Source organism: Phodopus roborovskii, unplaced genomic scaffold (genome assembly GCF_943737965.1).
Source record: "Phodopus roborovskii unplaced genomic scaffold, PHOROB, whole genome shotgun sequence".
NCBI classification, from domain to species: Eukaryota; Metazoa; Chordata; class Mammalia; order Rodentia; family Cricetidae; genus Phodopus; species Phodopus roborovskii.
Window position 1 is genome coordinate 730,832 of NW_026126415.1, and position 22,359 is coordinate 753,190.

The 22,359-nt window shown below is 43.8% G+C and overlaps 1 protein-coding gene across 2 annotated transcripts in view; it reads left to right on the forward strand.

Moving 5' to 3' along the window:
• The window catches only part of Plpp1 (phospholipid phosphatase 1), a 51,708-nt gene that overhangs the window by 20,904 nt on the left and 8,445 nt on the right, over positions 1 to 22,359 (forward strand). Inside the window, exons 2-3 of one of the 2 annotated variants that reach the window (XM_051183072.1) lie at positions 1,264 to 1,418; positions 21,523 to 21,803. In XM_051183072.1, coding sequence (XP_051039029.1) covers positions 1,264 to 1,418; positions 21,523 to 21,803 — 436 coding nt within the window. Of the gene's footprint in view, positions 1 to 1,263; positions 1,419 to 14,381; positions 14,534 to 21,522; positions 21,804 to 22,359 lie in introns of both variants that reach the window. The other variant, XM_051183073.1, reaches the window with a different exon arrangement.

Below are 22,359 nucleotides of genomic sequence, written 5' to 3' on the forward strand. Positions count from 1 at the left end.
TCTCAGTGATCGGCCCTTCACAGAGCTGAGGTGAGGGTTGAGTCCCTGTGATCGGCCCTTCACAGAGCTGAGGTGAGGTTGAGGCCCTGTGATCGGCCCTTCACAGAGCTGAGGTGAGGTTGAGGCCCTGTGCAGCCCGGTGCTGGGCGGTGCTGGGCTGGTGCTGTCCTCTGCTCTTGCTGCTGTAGCTCAGGGCTGCCCTTGCTCCTCCCCTGCTGGGCCTCCCCTTGCCTGCCCTTCACGGCTGTCCTTACCTCTGCTTGGATGCTCTTTGCTGACTACCTCAGCCTCGGAGTTCCTGCTGGGCCTTTTACACCATTTTAATAACCGTGTTTCTGTTGACCGGAATATCTCTGCTTTTCATTCCTTCTTGGATGTGTGTGCTGTAATGATAGTTAACTGGGATTACTATCGCAGGAGAGAGGCGGAGCAGTTTTGTTAGTCTCCCTTGAAAAAAGCCCATGTTGGTATTTGTTTCAAACAAGCCTTCAAATGTACACTCTGTGTTTAGACATACCGCCTACATGTTGAACCTGTTCTGCACAAATAGTTTTCTCTACCTGGCCTGGCCCGATGCTGCATATATGAGCGAGCAGACACTCCAGTGCTTGAACTGTATAAAACATGTTTAGAAACTGCCAGCCAGGTATCGTGGTGTGCGCCTGTGGGCCGGCCTGTTAAAGTTTAATGCTGGGCCATGCTACAGTAGTTTTGGAGCACTGCCAAGACCAGTAAAGCCACTTTTGTTTGTCTCGGGGAACAAGAGCTTGTTCCTTTCTAGTTTTATTATCAAATATACTTAAAAGGGTTTTTTCCCTAACTTTATTGTAATGTGAAACAGATTTTACTTCTTTATCTTTGAAATATTATGATGCTGTTATTAAATTCACTTATATTAGTTTGTCTTTTTCCTTAAACATATTCAGGATATTACCCTATTAAATTGAATAGGATTAATTATAGAATGTGAAATAGAAATCTTGCCTGCATTCTCTGCTCTTTTCCTATGGAATGATTTGATCTTTTCTCTGGTGGCTTCTTTTCCAAGTGTGCCTAAGATGAGGGGCCAGTGTAAACAAGACGATGAGTTTGAACGCGCATTTGCTTTGTAGTCCCATTAACCCTTCCACTGGTATTGAAGATTTTCGATCTTTCTCCAGAGAGGGCAGAGTTTAGTTAAGATTTGCACCCCATACTCTCTCCTCCCTAAAGAAGTGAATTGAATGTAATTATGTGTGTCTTTTTTTTTCCCTTCCCCAACAGCTTCCCTGCCTATGGCTGTTCTAAATTTGGGCCAAATATATCCATTTCAGAGAGGCTTTTTCTGTACTGACAACAGCATCAAGTATCCATACCATGACAGTACCGTCAGAACCATTTTGCTGGCCATAGTGGGGCTTGGCTTACCCATTTCCTCTGTAAGTAAATTCCTGAGTAGGTAGTGGTGGCTTGTTGGATGGTAATGGCATGGGGCTGGGGGTAAATTCAAGCCCAGCTTTTACTAGTGTTACTGTGGAAAATGGCTCCACTCTCTTCCTGGAGAATGGGGACTTTCCAGTCAAAGTTGTCTGCTACTTAAAACAGCCTGAAGTCATTGTGCGCAACTCCTCTGGGGATACCAATGAAGAGGTAAAGTTCCACCACCGCTCAGCTCCAGTGAACGCTTTCATGGCTGAGCCTAAACCAAGATACACTGTTGCCTGAGAATTGAGGTCACAAAAATATGTTACTTTCTAAATTTGAAAAGACAACGATTGTAAGTAAAGTCTAAATACCCTAAGGCCATCACTATTTTAAAATTGTGATATTTGAGATTACTGACTTGTAGTGTTGGGTTTTGAATTTTAGATCACTAGAAACTTCCATCCAGTGTTAGCATTCACAAACAATTAAGAGTGCCACTTGGAATGTTGTGCCTGTTTGCTTTATACTTGGTTTGGATCCCTCAGCCTTGCTGTCTGTCTGTCTGTCTGAAAGAGGCCTCATAGTCCATGCTGGTCTGAGACTCCTAGTCCTCGTGCTTCTATTTCTAAGTCCTGGGATTTCAGGCACATACAGTCTTATGTGACTTGGAAACAGAAGAAAAGGAGCAGAGCAGAGACTGGCCCTCGTGTATGCCTTAGAGTGCAGGGGTCCACTGCGTACCCCCGTGTCTGGGGCCTCGTCAGCTCAGCTCCTACAGCTCCTAGCTGTGTCTAAACTCTTAGAGCCCTAGTCATCCCAGAAGCCTTGTCCTGTCCTCCAGCAGGGCTGGATGGCCGACAGGGCTTCTCTGTAACAGTCCTGACACTCGCTCTGTAGAGCAGGCTGGCCTCGAACTCACAAATCCACCTGCCTCTGCCTCCCGAGTGCTGGAATTAAAGGCATGAGCCACCACCACCTGGCAGGTTTGTCTTTTTTGTACGTTTTCTTCTTCCCTGAATAGTTTTCACAATAGTAATCCAGTGGCTAAATGACCATGAATTTTATTATTTTTCAAGATATATTCTCCTGTATACTTAGAATCCAATTATGAGTTAACAACTTTAAAATAAAAGGGGTGGAAACTTGGGATAAAGAATTTAGTTTTAGGAGATAGTCTTCCTTAAGGAGCAGTAACACCACAACTAGCATTATCTAGTCAGACAGCAGGATTGTGAGCAGTGTGGAAGGAAGTATTGCTTGAGGCCCAGGAAGTTAATTTTCAATTGCCAGATTTGGTCCATTTTATCTTTTTCTTAATTACAGAACTATAATAATGTATGAACAAAATTTATAAAGTAGATCAATAAAAAAGCAGTAGCCTTTACTCTACTACCCGATGAAGGCTACTAACACTTCAGTGCTATTTACCTTGGCAGCTTCTGTTTCACTGTGAGAACCCTGTAAATTCAGCTTTGTGCCCTTTTTATTTAAAAATTTTTTTTGAAATAAGTGATCATAAAAAGTACCCAAATATTAAGCAGTTGAAATGAAGATCAGTAATACTAAGGTATGTAATTTTCTTTAAAGTAATGAGAAAAACTTGGTATGAACCTTTGAATTCTTGGTATAAATTTTTGTGTTTGTTTTTGGAACTCACTTGGAAAAACATGTTAATACAAACTTAAGAAACTAGAAGAAGCAATGTTTAAATAGTTTCTTATGAACTAATGCAAACATACTTCTTTACAATTTCTAGGATAAATTTGTTTTACTAATTTATGTGTAATATTTCATGTAGAAGATATTTTGTTTTTCATTTACAAGGATTATTCATGTTCGACATAGCTATGTATACACATCTTGTATAATTTGATGAATAGTAAGATTTTAGATGGTAAAAATATTGCATTTTAGAAGTGACTTGTTTTTTCCTTTTAAATTTTTTAAAAGAAACCCAAGTGTGGTGAGCAACGTGGTATTTGGACGCCAGCTTGTGTGTGTTCTGGCTTCCGTTCTGTGCTGTGATAAAATACTCTGACAAAAGCTCCTCGGGGAGGAAAGGGTTAGTTGGCTTACACCTGAAAGTCACAATCCATTATTGGGCAGAGCTCAGGTAAGAACTTAACACAAAGACCGTGGAAGAACCCTGCTTGCCGTCTCACTGTAGACTCATGCTTAGCCAGCCTTCTTACACAGCCCAGGAGCATTGCAGGGAATATGGACAGAGAGCCCCGTTAGACGCGTCCGCAGGCCCATCTGATGTGGGCCGCCCGCAACTGAGGCCCCCTCCTCAGGCGGCTCCTGGCAGGTGACAGTGGACGCTATCTGGGTCAACAGGAGAGTCCAGTCCTCCTTATCTTACTTTAGAAAAAAGCAAAGCGAAGGCACGTGCATTAATAATCATTAACTTGTCTTCTTTTTATAAATGTTATTTTGAAAACTAGCTGAGGAAGCTACAGGCTTTTTTGTTTTTTAAATTTAGGTCTTAGGAAATTAGCAGAATTTGTGATACTTGCTTTAAAAATAATGTTATTTTTAAGGACAGAATTTCTTTACACTATCTCCAGTTTTTGGTTATTAAAAAAATTCTGCCCTTGGGTATATAGTAAGGAAGGGTTAGGTAGATCCATGAGGAGATGATTGACAAACTGAACTTCATTAAAATAAAACTTCTACTTTGAAAGACACTGTTCAGAAAGTGAGCCAGGCAGTGGTGGCGTCTGCCTTTAATCCCAGCATGTGGGAGGCAGAGGCAGGCAGATCTCTGTGAGTTCGAGGCCAGCCTGGTGTACAGAGCAAATTCTAGGACAGTCAAGGCTACACGGAGAAACCCTGTTTCACTTTAAAAAGAAGAAGAAGAAGAAAGAGGAGGAGGAGGAAGAGGGAGAGAGAGGGAGGGAGAGAGAGGAAGTACACACAGGTGTTTTGGAATGCTTTCCCCAACCCGATGAAGGACCACAGTTAGAGCAATACTAAGAACTTTAAACGTCAGCACGGAGGAAGCAACCCAAGCTGGGTGTAGTCTTTAACCTGTAGTCCTGGGCTTGGGAATCTAAAGTAGGACGACCTCCAGTTCAAGTCCAGCCTGGCTACACAGCTGGGGGATGGGTTGGGGTTAAAAAGTCGAGGGGTGGAGAGAAAGCAATTAAAAGTGACTGGAGGTCTGAAGAGAGCTCAGTTAGAGAAGACTACTGTGTGTCAGATCAAACTGGGATTCCACTCTGCCCCCCAGAATAGTGGCAATGCAAAACCAGATTGGTGCAGAAGACGGTATCGCTACTCTGGAAGACACTTGGTGATTTCCTGTGAAGTTAGTTTAATCTGAGCATAGGCTATGGCAGTTGTGCTCCTAAACTTCTCGTCTCATAAAACAAACAACAACAAAAACAAAAAACAACCCCCCTGCACACACATGCCTGTTGTAGTGAGATAGTCCTTCTGTGGCACTGGCCACGCCCATTGGGGGGTGGAGCGGTGGGCGGAAGTGACCTGAGGAAGGAGGTCGGAGGGGGCCAGGAAGGCCTCTCTTTCTGGCGTGACTCGGACAGGAGAGGATCGGGTTGAATTTCCTGGTGTTCATCTGTCCAGGTTGTAAGTTATTTCTCCCTGAGTAAACATCTATTCGGCCTATTTGTTTATCCTGATCCTTATTTACCGCAATAGCCTGTAGCACTTTTACTCACAATCGCTTAAACTTAAAAACAAGGAGATGCTTTTTAGTAGTTGAATGGATAAGTGCACTGTGACACTGGAATATTCCACACACAGAATATTCCTGTCTGGTGGCATGCAGAAACAAGTGGGCTGGGGTGTAGGTTAGTGCTAGAGCACTTGCCCAACACGGGCAAGGCCTGGGTTGTGTCCTTGGGCTGCAAGGACACAACAACAGAATCCAAGGAAATACGCCATCAAACCCTGAGGAGCCATGAAAGAGCCCTGAGTGCGTGTTGCTAAGTGCAAGACGCCAGTCTGGGAAGGCTGTGCGTGCGGTGGGGTCCAAGGCTGCAGAGAGAGTGGGGTAAGGGACGGCGAGAGGAGCACCTGGCGGAGACTTCCGGGCAGAGACGCTGTCCTGTGTGATGGTGCGTGAGTGCACGCGGGACTCAGGAGTCCTAAAGTGAGCCATACTGTAACTACAGTGCTAATGCTGGTTCTTCAGTTACAGCAGATGTGCTGGGCCAGTGTAAGGCGTTTGTAAGGCAAGCAGGAGCAGGGACAGTAGAGGGTGTGCATGGCAGCATTCATTTCCTGCTCAGATTTTAAGAAATAAAGCGAGGCTTTAAAACTGTTAGAGCACCTGCCTGCCCCATGAAAAGTCCTGAGTTCTGTCCCTACCACACTACCAGCACACACTCACACACACTCACATGCACACACACTCACATGCACACACACTCACATGCACACACACACACACATACACACATTCACATGCACACACACACTCACGCACACACACATGCACGCACGCACACATGCACACACACTCACGCACACACACATGCTCACACACACTCACATGCACACACACTCACATGCACACACACACTCACATACACACACTCACACACACTCACATACACACACTCACATGCACACACACACTCATGCACACACTCACATACACACACTCACACACTCACACACAATACACCATTCACATGCACACACACATGCACACACACTCACACACACACACACACTCACACACACATACACACATTTACATGCACACACACTCATGCACACACACATGCACACACACACTCACGCACACACACATGCACACACACACTCACATGCACACACACTCATACACACACAGAAACACACACTCACACACGCACACTCACACACATATACACACAGAAATACACACACGCGCACACACATTCACACACACCACACACAGACACACACACACATACAGTGAATATTAATCTTAAATATATTTTTAAATATTGTGATAATCTACCAAATATCAGTGTTTTGTTACAGAAAAGTAATGAGTTTTTACAAAATGCTATCCTCGGTATTATTAATTTCTAGGGGTAAGATTACCTGATAAGATAGCAAACATATGTTTTAGAGTTTTTGCACAATTTGTTAAGTAATTAACATTCACACATTTAATCCCAGCACTTGGGAGGCAGAGGCAGGCAGACATCTGTGAGTTTGAGGCCAGCCTGGTCTACAGAGGGAGTTTCAGGACAGTCAATGCTACACAGAGAAGCCCTGTCTCAAGCAAACAGACAGAGTACATTCATTTAGTGTGCGCGTGTTTGGTGCCCACTACAGTGTTCATGGAGAGGTCAGGCTCTCTCCTTCCACGTGTGGGTCAGGGAGTGTGTGCAAGTTATCAGGCGTGGCAGCATGCTCCTGTCCCCTGGCCATCTAGCTGGCTCTATTTATTGATTTAACATAGTATTTATCCCAACCGCAGGATGTTGGTTCTTTTACTCCCCGGCCTACCTACACTAGAGGCTCATGCTTCTTGGGCAAGCATTCTACTTCTGGACCTCATAGTTTTTATGAAAGAGCTGTGGTTGACAACTCAATAACTGCATATGTTGTTTCTTAAAGCTTAAAAATTGGAAAACGTGGTGGTATTTAGAAATTAAATTTTTAACAACAGTTTTATGTTTTTACATTGGAACACCCCCGTCCCAGAAGACTATAATATTGTGACATTGGCTTAAAAAAAAAAAAAGAGAAGGTATAGCCAACTATGGTGGCCTGCACCTTTACTCCCAGCATTCAGGAGACAGAGACAGGTGACTTTTTTGTGAGTTCAGGGACAGCCTGTTTCAATGGGGGATAAAAGTGTGTGGGATGTTCAGTGCATTTGATATAAGATGAAGCCATTACTATTCAGATGTTATACAATAGGCCTCTACTACATTACAAAAAAAAAAAAAAAAAACAAAAACTTTTTGACAATCTGATAAGTAAGGCAAAAGGTTGAATTTGGAAGCATCTGTAGTGAAGATTTTCTCCAATTATAGACCCACAGTCTGAACTTAAAGTTCTGGGAAGCAAAATTTTATTATGTAATTCATGCGCCTGAAGCAACACCCCTCATCAGGGTCTAACCAGAAACAGCAATATTTAGCCAGTGAAGCATGACTGTTTGAGGTTGAGTTTGGGAATCAGCTGGTTTGAAGGAGCTGTGGTAGGCTGTTGAGATGGCTCAGCAATCGAAGGCTCTCGCTACCAAGCCTGATGATCTTCCGTAGCATAATTTGTTATTTCTTTTAACTACTTAAAGATCTCCCAATCCTCTTTGTTGATAACGCCTATGGCTGATTGTCCGTCATGGGACCACTTCCATGAAATTTCCCCATGACGGAGTCCCAAGAAGCAGAGGCGTGGTGTGCAGTACTTCTGAACACCCTTGTGTAAATAGTGTCCCTAAAGAATCTGTCTAAATTAGGGTTCTATTGCTCTGGAGAGACACCTTGACCATGGCAGCTCTCATAAAGAAAACATTAATTGGGGTGGCTCGCTTGCAGTTTCAGGGTTCAGTTCACGATCATAATGGCCATGAGCGTGGCTGCGTGTGCGCAGATGAGGTGCTGGAGCTCAGAGCCCTACATCTCGCAACAGGAAGTTAACTGACTGTCACACCGAGGGAAGCTTGCACAAAAGAGACTCCGAAACCCGCCCCCACGTGACACACTTCCTGCCACATGGCCACACCTCCTAATAGGGCCACTCTCTTTGGGGGGCAACTTTCTTCAAGCCACCACGGGGTGATTTCTTTCAGACCACCACAGAAGTTAAGAGGAGACTGAAGGCTCAGGGGCAGAGGTGGTGGGAGATGATTTCAGGGAAAGCGTTTCACAGATATAACGGGGGAGATGCACACTATGAACTGAGACTTTAGCAGCACATTCAAGATCTTCACAAGCTCAAGCCAAACGAGATCCCAACACGAGGCTGGGGGTGGACATGAAGTCTCACCCGCTCTGGCCATGAGCTGTTCACAATTGGTAGGTGATTATGTCAGCCAGTCCCCCAGACTCCATGCTCAGAAGTGGGGCAGTCAGCCGACACAAACTGGACTCCATATTTTTTCAGAGAGAGAATATAAAGTTGAGTAGGTAGCAAGGTCTGAGGAGATCTGAGAAGAGTTGAGAGAGAAGAAAGACAAAGATGAAAATATATTGTGTGAAATTTTCAACAAAAGTAAATTTTAAATTTTGATTTATTGTAGTAATTATATGATCTACATATACATACAGAATTATACTTAAATTCATATAGGCCAATACTTATATTTCTAAGTTACATTTTTTAAATTGGAAGATAAGGAATAGCTTAACCCCTGTAGTAAATAAAAAGTATACAGATAAGAGTGAAGTTAATTAAAATATAATAAATAAGCTATCCTTGATATGTGTAAGATATGTGTCAGAAAGCTATATTTTCTTGATTGACTTCCCCCACCCCCAAGATAAGTGCCATTTTGCTAGAAATTCAGTTTTGGGGTTGGGCAAGCACAGACTAGCGTCTGCAAGGGTGAATTCAAACTATTTTCATGTACCTTTTGGGCCTGAGACTGTAGGCTTGATGGATCATTGCCTCCTGGGGTAATGATTCTCTTCTCTTTTGTTACTGAGGCAGGGTCTCAGGTAGCCCAGGAACTCATTATTTGCCCAAGCTGACATTGATTAGCAATCCCGATGCCTCGCCCTCAGATGCTGACTTTGGTCACGGGCCTCCATGCCTGGCAGGATGTCATTTTTGGGGGTTGGGCATGTTCTCATGTTGCTGTAAAGGTCCTGCTTCTGAGCACACATCATTGCCAGGAATCCTCAAAGCTCTAAAAATCCTCAAGAGTTGACCAGTTTCCAAATCTCCACAGAAAAGTCCTTTATGGCTATTAATTCTGCAGATATGGTACCTGAATTCCAGACATCAACAGGAATTGTGCTGAGTCCTGTGAGAGTGGTAACTACCTCCAGTGTATGTGCTGTTAACAGACATCCAGGAACTCTAAGTTTCTACTGTAGGCTTTGGAGAGAGATTCCTCTAGCCTGGATACATTTCTTTCTTATTTCTGGTTTTTAAAAAATCTATAGATGCTTTATTATTTGAGTTTTTAAATCTATAGATACTTTATTATTTGAATTTTTAAGTCTATAGATGCTTTATTATTTAATACCCTTCAGTCTCCTGGTTTTTTTTTTTTTTTTTTAAGTTTTTAACCTGTGTAAAAATGGTTGGCTATATTTGTGTTTCTAGACTCTTCCTACTTTATTACTAACAGTGTCTAGTCTTACACCAGTACCACCAGTTTATACTGTACCTTAAAATTGGGTGATTAAAAGAAAAATCATTCCACTGAGGTGGTTTTGTCTGTTTGTTTTGCTTTGCAAAGTTCAGAGTGATTTCTCAGTCCTAACTTTTTTGTCTTTCTGTATAAGTTTCACATAAATGTACATTACTGTTAATGTCTGAAGAATAAATGCTTTGAAGTCAGGCAGTGGTGGCACACACCTTTAATCCCAGCACTCAGGAGGCAGAGGCAGGAGGATCTCTGAGTTCAAGGCCAGCCTGGTCTACAGAACAGGTTCCAGGACAGGCTCCAAGGCAATACAGAGAAACATTAACTTGTTGAAGTATTTTCATTCTCTAATATTAGAAGCAGTTTGGTTTTTGGGTTGTTTTTTTTTGTTGTTGTTTGTTGTTTTTTGTTTTGTTTTTTAAAGATAGGGTTTTTCTGTGTAGGTCTGGCTGTCCTGGGACTCGCTTTGTAGACCAGGCTGGCCTGAGTTTTTTTGATATAAGAGACTAGTTTATCAATTTTTTTTTAAGTTTTCTAACTAAAACAGTTTCTAAGTGTTTCTCTTATGGTTCTAAGGTCCTGAGTGAATGAGTGTGTGTGTGTGTGTGTGTGTGTGTGTGTGTATACACATATGAGGGAGTTAAAGAAACTGGAACTTTTAGCTATCTTTTATTATCTCAGGTGGAGAATGAGGAAACATTTTTGTGGTATGCAGTTTGTGGAAGTTATGAGTTATTATATATCCTTTTGAACCGTTGAAGATTTTCATTATTAGATGCAGAAAGCTGTGCTATTTCAAGGATGATTGTAAGTTTACTATTCAGAGAACTTGAGTTCTAAATGGGTTCAGTGTGACTAGCTACTGGACATTTTAAAAATCAGAATGTGGAAATGTAAAGGGCTATGGCCTCTTTAGAAAATAATTTGGCATTTTCTTAAAAAGTTAAACGTAACTTAACACATGACCCAATAATCCCTTGTAGGAATCTGCTCTTTAGAAATGAAAATACATCCAAAGGCTTGTCTTTGAAGGTTCAGAGTAGTATTTAGCCATAATCTCCCCAGACTGGGCATAGCTGAGATGTCCATTAACTGGTGAATGGATAAAGCAGATGTGCTCTGTATGTACAGTAGAGTAGTAGATCAATTAAAAAAGGAAAACACATGCCACAAAGTGAATTCACCTCAAGGATATTATAGTAAGTAACATGAGGTCATAGGAGACACCACCTGCTGTGTGATTACTTAGAAGAAATGCCCGGAAGCAGGCCAGTGGTGGCTCAGGTTGGTGGGAGGAGTATGAGCTGAGTGCCCGCCGGCCGGGGAATGCTCTGAGGCTGGCTGGTAGTGATTGTTGTAGAGTGGATGGATCTTATGGTGCATGCTCTACTTCACAGTTCTTTAAGGGGGGGCAGCTGGGGAGATGACTGTGGCTCAGAGACTCGCGCGCGCGCGCACACACACACACACACAGGCACACACTCACCCACGTAAGCACACACACACACACACATACATACATACACACAGATCTTTAAAAATAGGAGAGAAGTTAAAATTAATTTTCCAGCTAAAGTATTAAGAAAAAGATTGGCAGATACGGTCATTTGACAAATTATGAAGAATTTTTTTTAAAAAGAGATGCAATCTACATAAACAATCATTTCATTCTTGCTTTGGGTGTTATACATGTCAAAGATAGCATCAACTGTCTACTTAAAATACTCAGTTTTTCCACACTGTGTGTCTACCGTGGCTGGTACAGAAAACTGGTACTGTACAGTTATATTTGGAGGAAAATAATTGGTCAAAAATGTTTATATCCTTTAGTTTTACATAAAAATACCCTAAGGAAATAATTAGGAATACAAACAAGGATCTGAATTGGAAGTATTCCCTATACTGTGTAGACTAACCAAAAAAGTAAAAGCAGTCTTTGTACTGTCCCTGCTGGAAGAAGATTAGGGTCTGGCAAGGAGTAGCAAGTGCTTCTCATTGGCTTAAGTAAAAGTTGTTTGTTGAAACAGACAGCAGGTACTCAGCAGCCTGAATTAGTGAGACCATGAGGCTTGTGCTGGGAGCCAGAGCTGCCTTTCCCCTCTGCACTGGGAGGGCCAGGCTGGCCGCTCCATTCTCTGGGTAACTGCTTTGTCCTTGGCCTTTTTGTGTGTGGGCCAGTGCTGCGTGCCAGTGCACATGGACCCAGTCTTGTATTTCTGAGAGATTCTAGAAGCATCCTTTTGAGTCTTAAGTGGGTCATGAGCACCTGTGGTTGGCCTGTACTCAGTTTAGTTGGTGGAAATAAAACTGCATTAGGCTATTTTATATTTCACAGGTTTCTGTGATGGTCACAAGGAGTGGTTGTTACCAACTTAAAACTTTTTCTGACCCCTTTCGAACTCCAGTTTGGAATAGATTGCATCTGTGGTGGATTCGTGCTTTAACACACAGAACCTCTCCTGTCCGATTCCACTTCCTCATGAAAGCTCTGTACTGCAGATTGGCAGGGAAAACCTTCTCCGTCTCCTGACACTCATTTCTTGTGACTCATACTCGATGCTCCTCCGTCCAGACCCGTTCTCATCAGCTCTCACCTGTAGCTATGGGAAGCCTTTAGAGCATCCATGCGTCCATTCTTTTTTTTTTTTTCCTCCTATACCTCTTCTTACTGGGATTCACAGTGTAAACACCCACACTTACTGACTAGGCCCACAGAACCCTGCACCTAGCTCTTTTTCTCTGTTCTCCCCTGGGGTGACTGTGCTCTGTGCTTTACTTAGCTTTGTAACCCCGATAGCACTGAGAATTCTCTTTTAGTTGTGGGGGGAGATCAAGGTGGGGCTGAGATTAAAGGCGTGCGCCACACCTGGTAGCATTGAGAATTCCTTTACAGTATATTTAATATTTACCCAATCACACATTCCTGTATCTACTTGTCATATCTGCATGTAAATTTTTCTTCCATCTTAAGAATTTTTTCCTCTTGTAAATTTAAGAGTAATTTAAGATGATTTTTGTGGCCAATGGGTATGCATATTAATCTTTTTTCAGTACATTTGATGCTATTAATATGAATTATTTCCTTAGACTAAAAACACAAAAGCTAAAGTGTTTTGGGTGCTAATGATCTATATTTAATTCTGTACTAAATATCTTACTATAGAAAGAAGCAACACTGATTGAAAAACATGCAACCAATTCAAAAATGTGCTGTGTAGTAAAAGTTTCCAGTGTTTGTGCAGAGTTCTTACAAATAAAAGGAACCACAGTTGTAATTCTTTGTAAGCATGGCGTGTCTGTTGAAGACTAAGTGTCCAGCTGCTGTGTAGGGTGGGCAGCCCTGTGTACTTAGTACTCACCATGTGTGGATAACTGTGAACAGTTTGTATAAATCTCCTGAAGTTGTGCTGGGCATTTCACCTTATTATCCTCATTGCAAGCATGTTGTGAATTGGGAAAGCTTGGATTTAGTGAGAGGCGTGGAGTGAGAGGGTAGGTAAGCAAAGTCAGCTCTAGTGTAACTTGTTTTTTAAGAATAGCATCTATTAGAAGCAGGGCGGTGGGAATCGTGTTGAATTTTAAGGGTTTTTTAAAGAGTTGGCAGCTATCATTGGCAAACTGACTCATTTAATTTACTTTGGTTATCCAGTGTCTAAATGAATGTGGGGACAGCAGAGGAGCTAGTAATGAAAGGGATGTGGCAGTATCTGCTCGCTTTGACCCTTGTCGCTTCGACAGTCGATGCTGTGATGAGCAGAGCGGCAGAGGCTTAGTCCTCATTCAGTCTCAGGGCTCTAGTGGACGCACGAGGACTTGAGATGACATCAGGACTTGGTGCCTCATGGAGAGGAAGCATTTGAACCTGCAGTGGACAGGCTAGCCTAGTGGGTGAAACACAGCACGCAGAATGGGACACCTAAGGGTCAGCCTTGAACGTGTTGAGGATTTCTGCAGAACTATGCCTCTCTTTACAAAGCAGTAAGCTGTGACTAATAAATAGACCATATTTAATGTCATGAAGAACTGAATTCTTGGAATTTACATTGAGATAAAACTTAAGTGTTTTAATAGGTGAGTGTGAGTCATAATCTTTGCAGACAACGTTGACGATAAAACAGGTGTGTGTTAGGTGGCTTTATGGTTGACACAATTGTGTCTTAAGAAAGTTGCTTCCACTTCAAGGTCCATTCTAAGATAGCTCTAAATACTCTCTGTATAACAGGAAGAAACAAATGAATAGTTAATTTAGACACCGTCCTAATCTAGCTGTGACCTTGGCCTGTCTAAATGTTGAAGTGAAGAAGGACAAAATGGGGGAATATTAAAATATTTTCCTTTTAGAAGCAACATCTATGACAGGTTGAGAAAGTTCTGGAAAGTTGGTTGATTAAAGACAAGAACACAGGAAGAGATTTCCCCGGCATTTCTTTATTTGGGCAGAAACAAAGGTTGGAAGATACCCTGTGTAACATGTCTGGAGAACTTTGAAGCTTTGATTCCTGTACAAAAACCACACTAGCCTCATTGCAAGCCATCTAACTTCTGCTGCATGTATTCTGCATTTCCTTTTTACATGTGCTCTCACTTACTTGCATAGCAAATGCCTTTTTAAAGTCTCTGGGATGGTTGTTGCCATTGATCAGTTTGGATAATTTTTAATGATTTTTTCATTTATTCCCTTTGCTAGCTGGATTGCCTTTTGCAATTCTTACTTCAAGGCATACCCCCTTCCAACGAGGAGTGTTCTGTAATGATGAGTCCATCAAGTACCCTTACAGAGAAGACACCATTCCTTATGCGTTATTAGGTGGAATAATCATTCCATTCAGTATTATTGTTGTAAGTTAAACCTGTTTTTCCAAGTTTATAACTTTTGAGCACGTGGTTTACTCTTGTGATGGTTTGTTATTGATTACATGTATAACCCCTCAGGATTTTTTTTAACTTTAGTAGAAGGCATATTTTATGGAGCTATTTTAAATGAGGTCAAAGAATAAAAAATATGTCATTGGAGTCTAACTCGGTATATGTACATTTTGTGCTAATTTTTTATGTCACTGTAATTACTATAGTTCTGATTTGCTACTGTTTCAGTAATTATGTGACTAATTGTTGAATGTTATAGCAGTGTGTTTCTAGTTAATGTTTGGATATCATAACTGTGAATATGTTGTTCTTTAGTACTGAGTTCTAGACAAGAAAAATTGCTAACTGATGTGAAAACTTCATTCAACTCATTTGTTTTTTAACGAAGAATTTTAAACTCTGCCATAAACAGTGAGAAAAAGTTCCAGTTCTGTGATTTGCATGGAAGGCACTTCACTAACACCAAAGGCAACCCTGAGCTGAGCCCTGTGGCAGCTGTTGCTGTCCAGCATCTCAGTGGGATGCTTAGGGAGTGTGGCTCTAGGTAGAGTGCAGAGTTGGGCTGTTTTTATGGCGTTTACATCCAGAAATTGTGTTAAGTAAACATTTCTGTGTTAAAAAACCGTATGACTTTAGCAATAATATTTTTGTAAACAGTTAAAGGAAGAAAGTGTGATCCCAAGAGGAAAGCGAGACACCAGTATGTACCTTGTCAGCTGCTGAAGTTAATGTTAAATTACATTTAATTAATTTGGAAATATCATTAAAATCATCACAGTATCTGATGAGTGATGAAAATTAATCAATTCACACTCTGTGTAGACAGCTAATGAAAAGAAAGCTTCTACTGTAAGAATGTTTATTTTGTAAAACTGAGATTCCAGAAGGAAGGATGCTGCTTTGCCATTCCTAGAATTTTCAGCCGCTGTCCTGGAGCCTGGCATGCCCTAGCCGCTGACAGGACACTTGTCAGGGTCTGCTGGAGGACTGTCCTGTAACCCACACAATTGCCCTACAATGTTGCAAAGGTGAAAGGCGGAAGGAATCAGAGGTCCCTTTAGTTTGACCAGATCTCTACACTGAATTTTTACACGTAAAGGGGAAAAGGAAGTCATCTGTTCAGAGACAGGGTGTTACTGTGTTCCCCAGCAGGGGAACCAACTCATGTGCTCAGACACTCCTTCTGTCTCAGCCTCAACAAACACACACACACACACACACGCACGCACACTCACACACTCACACACATACACACACTCACATACACACATACACACACATACACTCACACACTCACACACATACACACACTCACATGCACACTCACACACACTCACACATACACTCACACATTCACACACGCACTCACACATACACACACTCACATGCACACTCACACACACTCACATTCACACACACTCACACATTCACACACTCATACATACACTCACACATATACTCACACTAACATGCACACACTCACATGCACACTCATACACACATTCACACATACTTACACATATACACACTCACACATACACTCATACATACACTCACACATATACTCACACTCACACATACACTCACATTCACACACACTCACACATATACACTCACACATACACTCACACATACACACACACACTCATACTCACACTCACACACACTCACACACAGACTTGTGTATGTGAATCCTCCCTGAGCTTGATGGTGCATGCCTATACTCCCAGCACTCAGGAAGCTGATACAGAAGGATTGTAAGTTCAAGGCCAGCTTAGATTACTTAATGAAAGTGAATCTCATAAAACAAGCACGTACATACAGTGTGGGGGGGGGCGGTGTTCCTGGGTTAGGGTTAAATGATCAAAATGTATTTGAATGGAAGAATGAAATAAAAGGACATGACTATCATGGAAAGATAGGGATTGGGAAAGACAGAGAGGCTGAATAGGCATTTATTCAGGGAGAAATAATTTCAACAGAGACAGATGAACCAGCAGGTTCCCACCCCAAGGCTGCCTCCAGATGCCCTCTTCCCTGTCCAGCAAGAGAGCGCTCCGGGGTCCTTACCTTAGACTTAGTTCCCCGAGGTCATGTCTGCCCCTGTCCCCACCCCCATGGGCGTGGTCAGTGCCACAGGTGAGGACAGAGTGAATATCTCACTACATAGACACACACACACGCTCACACACTCACACACACTCATACACACTCATATGTACTCATTCACACACACATACACACACTCACAACGCTCATACACACTCACACACATTCATATACACATACATACACATACTCATACACACACACTCACACACTCATACACACTCATTCACACACACTCATACACACTCACACACATTCATATACACATACATACATACACATACTCATTCACACACGCTCATATATACATACACACATACTCATATACACGCTCACTCATACACACTCATACACACACATTCACACACACTTATACACAAACTCACACACACTCATACACACACATTCATATACACATATATACACATATACACACTCACACACACTCATATATACATACACACATACACACACTCATACACACTTATACACACACACACACATACTCATACACACACTCACACACTTATACACACTCATTCACACTCATACACACACATTCACACACACACACTCATACACACACGCTCATATATACATACACACACACTCATATACACGCTCACTCATACACACTCATACACACACTCACACACTCATGCACACTCATATGTACTCATTCACACACACACTCACAACGCTCATACACACTCATACACATTCATATACACATACATACACATACTCATTCACACACACGCTCACACACTCATACACACATTCATATACACATGCATACACATACACACACGCTCACACACTCATACACACACATTCACACACACTCATACACACACACATTCATATACACATGCATACACATACACACACGCTCACACACTCATACACACATACACACATACACACTCATACACACTTATACACACATACACACACTCACACACTTATACACACTCATACACACACTCATACATACACACTTTGTGTGTATGAGTGTGTGTATGTATGTGCATCCCTTCCCAAATAAACACATGTAAAACAAAAGTGTTACCAGTTCCTATTTTCAAATTAGTATCAGCAGAAACACTGCTTAGGACAGCAGCCTCATGTACTAATTTAAAATAATTCTCATTTACTTATTCAGCTTTTTTTTAAGCACTCCTTACTCAGAGTTGTAAAAATTGAATTTTATTTGTTAGAAAGTAAATTTTGTGTGTGTGGGGGGGTGAATAATTTTTAATAAGTCACTGATTCAGACTTTGCACCAGGCGTTTGGCATGACTTGCAGATGATATGCGATCACAGTGGTGATAAGTCAGAGAGAGCCAAGAGCCAAGGGAGGATTCAGTACAGAGCAGACATCAGCAAGAAGTTACAGTAGATGGTGCTGATAAACATGATGAACATCTCTTCAGCCCAGCGATTCCTTTGTTGGTGTCAGGAAAGGATCGAGAGGGTGAAAAGATTGGGGGGGGAGGGGGAAGAAGAGCTATCAGGGAGATGCGGGTGCAGTGATGTCAGACTTCTGTCAGTCAGGGAGGTGCGGGTGCAGTGATGTCAGACTTCTGTCAGTCAGGGAGATGCGGGTGCAGTGATGTCAGACTTCTGTCAGTCAGGGAGATGCGGGTGCAGTGATGTCAGACTTCTGTCTGTCAGGGAGATGCGGGTGCAGTGATGTCAGACTTCTGTCTGTCAGGGAGATGCAGGGTGCAGTGATGTCAGACTCTGCAGGGAGAGCAGGGGCAGGAGCAGACCGTCAGTCAGGGGGTGCGGGGGCAGTGACAGACCGCAGCAGGGAGGGCGGGGCAGGATTTCAGACCGTCAGTCAGGAGATGCGGGGCAGGATGCAGACTCTGTCAGGGAGATGCGGGTGCAGTGATTTCAGACTTCTGTCAGTCAGGGAGGTGCGGGGGCAGTGATGTCAGACTTCTGTCAGGGAGATGCGGGTGCAGTGATGTCAGACTTCTGTCAGTCAGGGAGATGCGGGTGCAGTGATGTCAGACTTCTGTCTGTCAGGGAGATGCGGGTGCAGTGATGTCAGACTTCTGTCTGTCAGGGAGATGCAGGGTGCAGTGATGTCAGACTTCTGTCAGGGAGATGCAGGGTGCAGTGATGTCAGACTCTGTCAGTCAGGGAGGTGCGGGGGCAGTGATTTCAGACTTCTGTCAGTCAGGGAGGTGCGGGTGCAGTGATGTCAGACTTCTGTCAGGGAGATGCGGGTGCAGTGATGTCAGACTTCTGTCAGTCAGGGAGGTGCGGGGGCAGTGATTTCAGACTTCTGTCAGTCAGGGAGGTGCGGGTGCAGTGATGTCAGACTTCTGTCAGTCAGGGAGGTGCGGGGGCAGTGATTTCAGACTTCTGTCAGTCAGGGAGGTGCGGGTGCAGTGATGTCAGACTTCTGTCAGTCAGGGAGATGCGGGGTGCAGTGATGTCAGACTTCTGTCTGTCAGGGAGATGCGGGTGCAGTGATGTCAGACTTCTGTCAGTCAGGGAGATGCGGGGTGCAGTGATGTCAGACTTCTGTCAGGGAGAGCAGGGTGCAGTGATGCAGACTCTGCAGCAGGGAGGTGCGGGGGCAGTGATTTCAGACTCTGTCAGTCAGGGAGGTGCGGGTGCAGTGATTTCAGACTCTGTCAGTCAGGGAGGTGCGGGTGCAGTGATGTCAGACTTCTGTCAGTCAGGGAGGTGCGGGGGCAGTGATGTCAGACTTCTGTCAGTCAGGGAGGTGCGGGTGCAGTGATGTCAGACTTCTGTCAGTCAGGGAGATGCGGGTGCAGTGATGTCAGACTTCTGTCAGTCAGGGAGGTGCGGGTGCAGTGATGTCAGACTTCTGTCAGTCAGGGAGGTGCGGGTGCAGTGATGTCAGACTTCTGGGCTGACAGGCCCTGAATGAAAGGAAGAACCCTGAAAGGCTGCCGCGTACACGGGCGTAAAGGGGCTGACGAGAGGGTGCTGTGAGCATAGGCGCACACGGATGAGCCAGCGACTTAGAAAGTTGTATTAATAATTTATTTGTCCTTACTGTCTTAAGTAAATGACATACCAGGAGGGAGTGCTTTGAGTTGTAGGATTAATTAGGCCACAGATGGCTTAGGTGTAGACTTGACCAAAGATTAAGAGCAAGGTATAGTGGATCAAAGGCCAGGACAATGTATTCAGAATGAGTTGAAGACTGGCTGTCGTATGCAGACCAAATAGAGAAAACTTGATTTAGAACTTATTTTGGCTGTCTGTCACAGAGGAGAGCATGTGACTTTAAAACCTGATGTCTGCCTACGAAGCACTTGTTAGAGTACAGGTGTAGATCATAATGCTTGTGTGGGTCAGCTGGTGCCCTGGCCGGTGCCCTGCACAGAGGGGGCTGCTTTCCTTCGTCAGCAGCAGGGGCAGGGTGTGAGTAGGGAGCTGTGCACCTGATTCTGGAACACAGTTCTGAAACAGCTGAGGTGGAGGGCTCCACTGCTAAACTGTAGTGGTTGGCACGTGGTGCATTTCCCGCCCCAGAAAGATCAGCTCCGTAATGTGCTAAAGAAATCTTTCCTCACTAGCAGCCCATTGGAAATGACCAGACCCCTGAACGCCCAAGAGGCAGTAAGTTCTTTAAAGCAAGGTCCCTGAACACCGTAGTGCAGGCGCAGTGACCTCAGCAGTCACTTTCTGTGACCCAGTCTCAGAAAGGGGGTTCTGTGAATGCATTAACAGCTACACCGGTTTTTGTGAGGTGTAAGGTGTTGAAGGGGTTTTGACTTTTACCCCCGGCAGTGTCTTCAGTTAAAGTTTATTACCGCCCCAGCTTTAAGAGCGCATAGTCTAATCGGCAGGGCTCTGCCTCGGGGGCTCTAGGGGCTATGGAGCAGGTGAGGGGAGAGTTGCTGGCCGAGGATTCTTGAGATTCCACTAAGAGGCAGCCATTACTTTCTTCACCTGTGGCCAGGCTGGCCACACATACAGCCCTCCCCTGATTGGACATGTTGACTGCGCTCTAAAACTGTGTGTGTAAGGTGAGGTAGAGAAGTCGAGGGTGTCTCACGGGGGGGGGGGGGGGGGGGGACCTGGTCCCCAGCCCTCCACCTCCCTCTCACCCAGGCGTCTGTGTAGACTGCAGGCCCAGAGCAGCAAATGCTAGCGGTACGTTCTGTATCTGTGTCTCTCAGGACACGGTGCGGTGGCGAACCTGGGAAGTTGTTCTGCTCACCACACACAGACTGACCATGGCAACAGTCCACAGCGTGTTCATAGAAATACTTTAACTCCATTTTGTAAAGCTGTGAAAAATAGGGTGGGACCACCTGATATTACCCTGGGGAGAGAGGAGCCCACGTATTTGTTTGGTCTCTTAGTAGGACTATTTGAAGGAGTTTCTTTTGAGTCTTCCAGAAGGCAGACCTTGGAGACTGTAAGGCTAAAGTACTTTTTTCGTATGATGGATGTCTTTAACCCAAAGGGATGCAGAGAAAAATGGAGACTGGTAGATTTTAAACATGGTTGTATGAGGAAGGTTTTGTTTGAGTGGGCTACCGATGTCTTTTGGGATCTGTCACTGCAGGACTGTTACTTCACACAGACACTCATGCACACACGCGCACACACACACACACACAGACACACACGCACTCACACGCACGCACGCGCACATACATATACACACACACACTCACACAGCTCTTGGCTATGCTGAGGCCCTGTCATCAGTGCCTACAGTCTGCCTGGTGCTTTTGGTGGTTTAGAATCAGCTGTTTTAAAAGGGGAATTAGAATAAAGTAGCACTTGCTTTTGTTTTTGTTCAAAGTTGCCTGCTTATTGTTTTATCACCCTGTTTTTCTCTTTTTCAGATGATTGCTGGAGAGAGTCTGTCTGTCTACTTTAGCACCTTGCAGTCGAATTCCTTTGTGGGCAATCACTATATAGCCACTATTTACAAAGCCATCGGAACCTTCTTGTTTGGAGCCGCAGCTAGCCAGTCCCTGACTGACATTGCCAAGTACTCTATAGGCAGACTCCGCCCTCACTTCTTGGCTGTTTGTGACCTAGATTGGTCAAAGATCAACTGCAGTGATGGCTACATTGAGACCTACGTGTGTCGAGGGAATGCAGAAAAGGTCAAGGAAGGCAGGTGAGTGCGGGGCTCTGACTCCATTGGCTACCAGGTTTTGATGGTAAGAGGAGCTACAGCAAGCGTGGAGCGAGGGAACGGTGAAGCGCCCTCAGCCTTAGTTCTCCATCCTTGTTTACTGTTTACCTATGGTGTGTTTTGTTCACTTAGGTGTGTTTTACTGAAACTTTCTGTTACCTATGAGGATGTGAAATGAACCTGGGTCATTTACTTCATGGTCAGTAAACTTTCCCTTCAAAGGCTGGAGATGTGGCTCAGTGGCCAAACATTTCTTCACTTACAGTAGGGTTATGTCTTGACAGGGTCATTGTGAGCTAAAAGTGTCTTAAATAAAACATGTATGCATTGTACCTATCCAGCCTAAGCATCTGTTGCACAGTGACACATGTTAGACTCAGTAGAGTTGGCTTTCCTTGGTGGTCATGTGACCGACTGGTAGGTGTGGCCAACTACCAGTGCCTAAACCCAGAGTGCTGTTCCCGTATTGTATCCTGGAAAGATTGAAAGTTCTTTCTACTGCGACTGTTACTTTCATACTGCAGTGAAGGGACACGAA